This window comes from Alosa alosa, chromosome 11 (genome assembly GCF_017589495.1).
Source record: "Alosa alosa isolate M-15738 ecotype Scorff River chromosome 11, AALO_Geno_1.1, whole genome shotgun sequence".
Classification (NCBI taxonomy): domain Eukaryota; kingdom Metazoa; phylum Chordata; class Actinopteri; order Clupeiformes; family Clupeidae; genus Alosa; species Alosa alosa.
Window position 1 is genome coordinate 29,836,070 of NC_063199.1, and position 10,000 is coordinate 29,846,069.

The window sequence follows — 10,000 nt, forward strand, 5'->3', positions numbered from 1 at the left end:
ATCCGCACCTCCACTTCTCCACCTTCCTTCCTCAAGCTTCATGATGAACACAAAACACACACACACACACACACACTGATACATACAGACATACACATACACACACAATACACATATCACACAAAAATCATCAGTGACATTAATTCCTCCCAGATGTTTAATTCTATACATAATATGCTGTATGCTCTTGTACAGAAGTAAAGTCTGGATATAGATATAAATAGGTATATATCCCGCTTACACACACATTCAGACATACACACACACACACACACACACACACACCCACCCACAGACACACACACACACACACCCACAGAGACACACACACACACATACACACACACACTGAAATTGACAGTCACCATCCGCACCTTCCTCAACAATCTCCTCTGCTCAGCCACCCACACACACACGAAGCACTGCTCAAACTCTCCTCTCCCTCATCTGATCCCTCCACCTGTGCACACACCGTGTGTGTGTCTGTGTCTACTTGCTTGGGTCCATGCACATGTATGTGTATTTGTGCATGTGTGTGTGTGTGCGTTAATGTGTTCTAACTGTGTGTGTGTGTGTGTGTTGCAGGTGACAACAGATCTGCATCAGAAGTGCACCGACTCCCACACAGGCACCTCTGCCTCTGCTCCGCTGGCCGCTGGAGTCATCGCACTCGCTCTGGAAGCCAAGTGAGTCACACACACACACACACACACACACACAAACACAATTGCTCCCTGTACAAAAACACTCATACACATGAATAAATGTATGAAGACTACACACACTGTCAGACACATATTAGCTCTTGCGCACACACACACACACACACACACACACACACACACACACACACACACACACACACACACATTTACACACACTACACGTACACCCATTTACACACACTACACATACACCCAAAATGCAGTACATTTGTAGACGTACGCTTGCACGCAGCAAGTGTAATTTGCATAATGCACAGTGACACAAACATGTCCACTCAGAAACCCACACACAGACACAAACACACACACACACACACACACACACACACACACACACACACACACACACACACCATCCCTCTCCAGCATGGTTACTAGTCATTAGTGAGTGGAACGGCTCCTGGTGCTCAGCATGGTCCTGTCCTTCTCCCTCAGTGGTGGACAGAGAGAGAGTGTGAGTGCAAGAGAGAGAGAAAGGAAGATAGAGATCAGAGTAGAGGGAGAGAAAGACCAAAAACAGAGGAGACAGAGAGAGTGGAGGGAGAAATAGACTATAGGCAGAGGAGCACAGACTAGATGAGAGAGAGAGAGAGAGAGAATGAGAAGAGGAAGAGAGAGATGGATGAAGGGCATAGGAGAGAGAGAGAGAGAGACTATGATGAAGAGATGCAGAACAGCTGAGTGTGGTAGAGAGATAAAGGCCCTGTAAAAGAGAGAGAGAGAGAGAGAGAGAGGAAAGACGGATAAGAGTGTGGGAGAGGTAGAGCGTCGAAGGCCATTTGAGAGAGAGAAAGTGTGCATGAGAGAGAGTGTGTGAGTGTGTAGTGTGGTGCGGTGTGTGTGTGTGAGGAGACTGTGTGACGGTGCGGTGCGGTGCGGAGCGGCACATCTCTGGCGAGTCGTGCGGAGCGCGTGGCTGCTCTTCGCTGTGTGCCGCGCTCCCCTAATGAGGCTGTGATGGGAGGTAGACACGGAGATCACCCTGAGACGGCCACCCCACCACTACTCATTAGCCCTGCCCCCTGTACCACACTACCCGACAGAGAGAGAGAGAGAGAGAGAGAGAAGAGGATATGATAGAGAGAGAGAGAGAGAGAGAGAGAGAGGAGGGAGAGAGAAGAGGATATGATAGATAGGGAGAGGGAGAGAGAGAGAGAGAGAGAGGGAGGGAGAGAGAAGAGGATATGATAGATAGGGAGAGGGAGGGGAGAGAGAGAGAGAGAGAGAGAGAGAGAGGGAGGGAGAGAAGAGGATATGATAGATAGGGAGAGGGAGAGAGAGAGGGGGGGGATATGAGAGAGAGGGAGGGGAGGAGGGGGACATGAGAGAGATAAAGAGAGGGAGGGAGGAGAGAGAATATGAGAGGAAATGAGAAAGAGAGGGGAAATGACATGAGAGAGAGAGAGAGAAAGAGAGATGATATGTGAAAGAAGAAAGGGGGAGAGGGGGGCGTGTAACGAGTCTGTGCTTTGGTGTGCAGAGATCCCCCTCTGTCCGTTAGCCGGGGATAAATGTATGGGTTTAGGTGCAGGAATGTGTGGATTACAGACTACCTTAGAACCTTAGCTATGAGCTACACCAGGCGTGAACTAAAAGCGTTCCGTACGACGGCCAGCGTAAAATCCATTTTTAGATGAATGGTCATTTTTTTCAAGCATTACACACCACTGACACGTCTGGTGCGGCTACTTCCATTGATTACAATGGAAGCTAATTGTTGCAGCAGACGCAACGCGAACGGAACGCTTCAGTTACGCACGCGCCTGGTGTAGCTCAGCCCTCAGAAGCGCACTGAGCACAGGGCTGTCTTGGAGAGAATTCACGAGGAGGCAGGGTGACAGCCTCGTCAGGGTGCGACTTCAAAGGAGCCTTTTCTAGATGGGGACCGAGAGAGATGTGTTTTTGTTTTTGACGGGATGAACAATTTTGTACAAAATAAAAAAAAAAAAAAAAACAATGCCAGTAAAGAAAAAATGTTCCATAAGTTAACGAGCAAACAGGCAGCAAGGCAGAGTGAAGGAAAGAGTGTCGTTTGCATGCGCGTACCTGTAGGTGTGTGTGGGTATGTGTGTGTGCCTGTTGACGTGCGTAGTTGTGGTAGTATGCGTAGGCGTATTTTGGTCTGTCTGTCGGCGACTCTGAGTGTGTGTGCTTATGGGTGTGGGACTGTGTGTGTCTGTCTATCGGTCTGTGTGTGAGTGTGCGTGTCTTCTGGGAGAAGTAGAGGGGGGGGGGTTGAATGTGGCGTTTCTATTTCTGTCCAGAGTTTTGCGGAGCAGTAAGCTCCAGTGATTCATGGTTTGATTATCCTTGCCAGCGGAGCTCTGCTCAGATGAGCAGAACGAAAAACCCCCCCTTCCTCTCTCACACTTTCCTCCCATCACTCTCTTCCTTCCCTCTCTCTCTCTCCTTCTCTTCTCTCTGTCATTCCCTTGTCTCACTGCCTTGTTCCATTTCTTAATAGTTTGATTGCTTGCTTTCTATATCTCTTTCCATCTCTGTAACCCTTCCACATCTTCTTTCTCTCTTTGGGTCTCCCCCTTTCTCTCTCTCTCTCTCCTCTCTCTCTCTCTCTCTGTCTGTCTCTCATATCTTTCTTACTGTCTTGCCTTCTCTTTTACGATCGCTGTATCTCCTTTCATCCTTATACTCCTGCCTGCTTTCTTAGACACACACACACACACACACACACACAACACACACACACGCTGTGCTGTGAGTAGTTTGGTACACAGATGTCCCCTGTGTGTTGTTGGCCAGTAAATCAGACGCAGGTCTTTATGAAGGAGCTGTACTCACTGAAGGTGACTTACCTACCGCACCGCACCGCAGCACTGGGCTGGAGTCACACATTCACACACCTCCACCTCCACATGCCCTGTGCACAACACTGCTTTTCACTAGGCTGACTGTGTGTGAGTGTATGTGTGTGTGTGTGTGTGTGGGGGGGGTTAGGTAGGTTATATGCCATGTTTGTGTTTGAGAATTTTAAGTGATGTTTATCCAAAGGGTTATGGGATTTTGCCCACCATTTTGTGTGTGTGTGTGTGTGTGTGTGTGTCATATGTATGAAAATGAGAGATGGCATTTTTAGCCAGGTATTGCATAGGCTTGTTCTCTTTCTGTCGTTTTTGATGAATATTTAACCAGGGGCCGGGGAAACAAATGATTAATTAGTCATGAATGCAGACGGATTAGCGAAGCGTAAACGTGTTTGCTGTGCATCTCAAGACAAGCATATGCATAGCGTCTAGGGACTGAGAATGAATCCTAATATATTATTCCATCTCAGGACGCTCCATCCAAGAACTGCAGATGAGTTTTTTCCTGAAATAGCCTGCAAAACAATAACATTTAACACCCATACATACAAGCTTTGAGTGACATTCTGTAGAGAAAAATAGAATTGCCCTGGAAATTGCCTTAGTTCTAAATTCGAACTCCCAGGAGAAGTTACACACCCTGTATTTGATACCATGATGACAGGGGGGTGACCTGATATTTATCTATCTATCTATTCCAGGGGTGGGCAAACTGCGGGCCGAAAGCACTTTCATCCGGCCCGCCGAGCATTTCATTTAGTTATCAGGCTGCTCGCATTTTTTTCCTGCGATAGAGACGACGTTGGTTAGCTTTACTGCAAACTGCTTTTCAGTCTCCTTAGATAACGTTTACAATGTCAATGTCAAAACATCATGTTAAATAGAGATAACAGCACTAAGTTAACTCTTAGTTATCTCCTTTGCAGCAGATCTAACGTGAACATTATGCAATCCATTTAATTGGGAACGCGTCTGCACTCACGAGAGGGAGAGAGCCGCAGGTTCCAGCTGGCTTGTGATTGTTGAAAATTGATATCTCCTTCTTATAAGAAAGTTTTAAAAGGAAATCATGAAGGCAACAGTAGTTCCCACTACTGACCATTTAAAAACTGTGAGAGGGTACAGCACTAGCCATAGCGGAGCAGGCAGAAGATCATTGAAAAATAAACGTGAATTAAAGCGACTGTCTTAAAGCGACAGTGCACAATTTATACATTTGTTAAACAGCATAAAATTAGCAGTATTTTTAAAACAAATTAGCAGTATTTTAAAACAAATACCTTTCATACTAAATTATAGGCTATAAAAAAATGTATTTTTTATGCGTGTGTGAGGTGTTAGGGGTTGTGTGGCAATGAGGCAAACCAAAATGTGGCCCTTGAGCCAAAAGTTTGCCCACCCCTGATCTATTCCCTCCCATCTCTCCCTCCCTCCTCTCTCTCTCTCTTTCTCTCTCTCTCTGTCATGAGTTTCTGTCAGCTCATCTGCGGAGGTTCATGGAGGAGTGGCAGTGTTAGTGTGAGGAAGTCCATTATCAGATAGTAATCAGACCATTATCGCACAGCACTGAAAGCTCCTGTTGCTCAGACACCAGGAGAGCCAAGAGAAAAAGTCAGCCACAGTGCTAGCTTGTATCTTTATTGTTAGCTCCCCATGTTGTCAGCCAGACTGCAGAAGGCGAAAGCAGAGTTGTGGCTTGATCTTGTGTTGTTGTAGCAACACACCACAACCACAAAGGCATTTGTGGCTACTCAGTTAATAATGTTCTCTTCTCTCTGTGTCTCCTTCTATCTCCAAGGTGTACCCTGCCTGCTTGCTTAGACACACACACACACATACATTCTTTCTTGCTCTCACACACACACACTCCTCTCTCCTTCTTTCCTTCTCTCTCCCTCTCGTTCTTCCATCTACCCTCCCTCCTCTCTCTCTCTCTTTCTCTCTCTCTGTCATGAGTTTCTGTCGGCTATCTGCGGAGGTTTATGGAGGAGGATTGGCAGTGTTAGTGTGAAAGTCCATTATCAGATATTAATCAGACCTCGCACAGCACTGAAAGCTCCTGTTGCTCAGACACCAGGAGAGCCAAGAGAGAAAAAGTCGCTCACAGTGCTAGCTTGTGTATCTTTATTGTTAGCCTCATGCTGTCAGCCAGACTGCAGAAGTTGCGAGCAGAGCTGTGCTTGATCTTGTGTTGTTGTAGCAACACACCACACCACAAAGGCATTTGTGGCTACTCAGTTAATAATGTTCTTCTCTGTGTCTCCTTCTATCTCCGTACCCCTGCCTGCTTGCTTAGACACACACACACACATACATTCTTTCTTGCTCTCACACACACACACTCCTCTCTCCTTCTTTCCTTCTCTCTCCCTCTCGTTCTTCCATCCTATCTCTCCCTCCCTCCTCTCTCTCTCTCTTTCTCTCTCTCTGTCATAAGTTTCTATCAGCTCATCTGCGGAGGTTTATGGAGGAGGAGTGGCAGTGTTAGTGTGAGGGAGTCCATTATCAGATAGTAATCAGACCATTATCGCACAGCACTGAAAGCTCCTGTTGCTCAGACACCAGGAGAGCCAAGAGAGAAAAAGTCGCTCACAGTGCTAGCTTGTGTATCTTTATTGTTAACCTCATACTGTCAGCCAGACTGCACTAGTTGTGAGCAGAGCTTAGCTTGATCTTGTGTTGTTGTAGCAAAAGGCGTTTGTGGCTACTCAGTTAATAATGTTCTTTGTGTCTCCTTCTATCTCCGTACCCCTGCCTGCTTTCTTATACGGCGTATATGCACACACACACATTCTCTCTCACTCACTCACAAACACACACACACACTAGGGCTGGGCGATATATCGGTATTACGACTACGACCGATATATTTTTGAAAACGATATGTAGTTGAGACAATATCGTAATACCGGTAATATGTCAAATAATGGGCCATTTTATCAAAGCCACTTGCTCTTCTGTGTTCAGACCATTCAGATAGCCGCAGCTCTGCTCAACTGCGCCCCTTGCGTGCGCACGTTCTCCCTCGCAGCACTACAAACTTTCAAACATGACGGACACTGAGTCAGATTTTGTTTACCTTGATCAGAGGTTGGTGCTGATGCCTATTCCACGGGCACATCAACGGCTAGACTGAGAATTCTCGTTGTGAAATCAAAATTCCACTGGATCTCCAAGCGGTTTTGTACACGCAGATTTAAGTTACAACACTGTTTACAGCTCTTCGACTCACGGTAAAATGTCATTTTTGGTACACGGCCTAGCTAATTTAAATACACCGATGAATGCTTGCGTTTAGCGATATACAGTAGCAGATCTAGTCCTCAGGAGACAACCTACACGCTGATTTTATTAAGAGGATATGCAGCGACTTCGCGAGCAGTTAGGGCATCATTTTTATGATTCCTGAAACCCCATTCAATCGTGCATAGGGATTTTCTTACGAACAGAAACATGCAAAATGAAGCATACAAAACGACGGTAGCGTCTATCACACTCTTGATGAGTGACTCAGTTACGTTGTTTAAGTAGCCTAATTGTTTAAAACTATTTTTGTTGTTGATAGCAACATGTCTAGGCCATCATAGTCTACATTTGCTTGTCATCTAGGCCCTATCAAACCCTTACAGGTAAAAAAACTGCATTGTGTGACAAAACTGCAGGTTTTTTCAATATTGTTGTGCCCAAAATAGCCTATTGCATTGTGCAGTACAATGTAGGCCTGCGTTGTCAGTCAGGGTCAACTTTTGGTCTTTTGTTATTTGCACAGCTTTATCAGAGCAACTGTAGCCTATGCCTATTGTAGGCCTATGTTATTGTTTACACTTTTTGCACAGCTCTGTTAGAGCAGTCTGAAATGAATATAATTAAAACTGGCTGTGTTGTCATAATTGTTGTGTTGAGTGAATATACCAAGCACTTCGCTCTTTCTGTTTGAAATATCAATATCGTATCGATATCGTATATCGCCAATCAGCCCCAAAATATCGGGATATCAGTTTTGGTCCATATCGCCCAGCCCTAACACACACACTCACTCACACACACACACACACACACACACACACACACACACACAAAATAATGTTCTTCTGTCTTCCAGTTTTATTTTGGACGTATTAGTCTTATTAGTTGTTTGACGGTTTATTTAGTCATATTGTCTGAGTGGTGCTGTCCAAGGACTGTTTTCCTCTCGCATTTCCTCTTGTGTTAATGATGTGCTTGTGGTTCTGCATGAGCTTGGTCCAATTAGTTTTTAGCTGTGGGAGATGGCTTACTGTGGTCTGTCTGAGGCAGAGTGCACCTTTTAAAGACATCAGACGTGGAACTTGAAAGAGGAATCTGTTTTGGCTGAAAGTCCTCATTAAAATAAGAGTAGCGCTCCAAAAAATACAAAGCAGAATTAACAACAGCAGGCTTTGTCCCCCTGACAAGCTAACAGTGCTGCAGTAACTTGTTTGTTGGCACTCACAATGTGTGTGTGTGTGTGTGTGTGTGTGTGTGTGTGTGTTCTGTCTGCAGTATGAACCTGACGTGGAGGGACATGCAGCACCTGGTGGTGCACACCTCACGCCCCGCCCACCTCATCGCCAGCGACTGGAAGACCAATGGGGTCGGCCGGAGAGGTAGGAGAAGCAGCCTGATTGGCTGAGTGGCTCTCTGTATGTGGAGAGATTAAGGTTATTTGTTCATCTGCTATTTACGTTTGAGCATGGAGGTATTATATATAACTGGAGAAAGTGACTAAGTCCCGCCCTCCATACAAATGAATGGCAGAGGCTAGGCTAGTAAATCCGGCCAATTCATAGTCAACGCCATATCGAACACTGGGGCTCGGATCCAGCGCCAGTCAACTCTGACCATGCGCCAAGTTCTAAAGCTGGAAATGACGCATGGACCAACGTCGATTTTTATTGGATATTCTGTAAAAAAGAGAGATCCTCCAGTAAAGAGGGTGGCGATAATGCACATACTTTGCTTGCCACGTAACAAGAAGAAGAAAAAGTTGCTCGGGAACGCATGTGGAGTCCAGTGGAGTCGCCCTGAAGCGCAACTTAATTTCATTGGATAACAGCGGCTCTAACTAAGAGCGGTCTGCCTGGCGATCCTGCTGCTGCAAATATGCATTCGAACATGGCGTGAAATATCCGTTTGTCGAACTATAAATAAACGATTCCATTTTACAGTCTATGATTAGTTTGTTGTTTATTATTGTTTATTGTTTGCCAGGATGAGGGGACAATTACGTCCCCAACTCATCTAAAATGTGGTGTCTGGAAATACTTTGGGTTGTACACCGCAGATGGTAAAGTAACCGTTAAAGAGAATATAGTCTGCATACACGATATCCAATCTTCGCGCTCACCTGTCGAGTTAGGCTACCATCCAAATGAGGCAGCGGAGTCAGAGGAACAGTGGACGGCCAGAGCATCGCCAGGCGTCCAACATCGTATGATTGCATACTTTCCGTAAATCCTACATTATGTCCGGGGTCTGCTATTTACCCGGCCATAAAGCACAGGTATTTATTTGGGGTAGGCTTATTCGAGGCAGAACTTTATTTCTTACATTGTGCGTTTTATTGTGAGACATGCGTTTTGTTTGGAGCGGCATACTAGGCTATCAAAAGCAGACAATTTTCGGTTTTGGTATGGGATTTAATTTACTTTTGGACTTTTATTATATAGTTAAATGTTGAGACTGATGGGCACTTAAATCTACAGGGTATTTGATGATCACTGTAAAGTTTCATGTAGTTAAAAGTGTTGGAATTTCCAGCTGTTTATTGTGAGACAAGGCAGTCCCTTTCACTCATTCATTGAACGCGTCGCTGTGCTCTAATGGAAACCTTATTGCGTAGCAGAAGTAGCCTAAATTGAGTTATTTTTTTTAATTATGCATGGTTTACTTTTTATTAAATTTGTAGGCTGGAATGCCTGCGGCAATAATTGTGTTTCAATGTAGTAGCCTACTGATTCAGCCTCTGGAAAGCTCAAAGGCTATGGGTTGGGTTGAAACAGCGTGTGACCATGGTGTAACGAGACAAGGGCTTTATGCGCTGTTGTGTAATTTATTGTATTTAATCATGTTTAGGCTATTTTTGTTGGGACAAACACCAACGAAACAAGATCAATACAATTTCTTTATTTGTCATATGATGCATAAATAACCGTAATATACACGTCTTCTCATAGGCTCCTCAAAAATCGCGACTGAATAATGTTTGGCTGTAGCCGCCCGGATAGGTACCCGCCCACCAACATGTACGGCGCATGAGCTCGTGCCCAACACGGATTTTTGTGCATGGAGCTGGTTCCAAATGCTCCATGCGGCGCCATATTTGAAAATGGCGTATGCTAACATGCCGAAGCTAATCTGCACGCTCTTGACCCCCTGCGTTTGAGTCATATCTTGAGTGTTCTTCTCGCTCTCTGTGTGTGTGTGTGTGTGTGT

At 45.3% G+C, this 10,000-nt stretch overlaps 1 protein-coding gene across 4 annotated transcripts in view; it reads left to right on the forward strand.

Moving 5' to 3' along the window:
• furinb (furin (paired basic amino acid cleaving enzyme) b) overlaps positions 1-10,000 on the forward strand; it is an 87,143-nt gene that overhangs the window by 69,801 nt on the left and 7,342 nt on the right. For all 4 annotated transcript variants that reach the window (XM_048256480.1, XM_048256483.1, XM_048256481.1 and 1 more), the window contains exons 10-11: positions 586-686; positions 8,069-8,172. In XM_048256480.1, the coding sequence (XP_048112437.1) occupies positions 586-686; positions 8,069-8,172 (205 nt within the window). The remainder of the gene's footprint in view (positions 1-585; positions 687-8,068; positions 8,173-10,000) is intronic.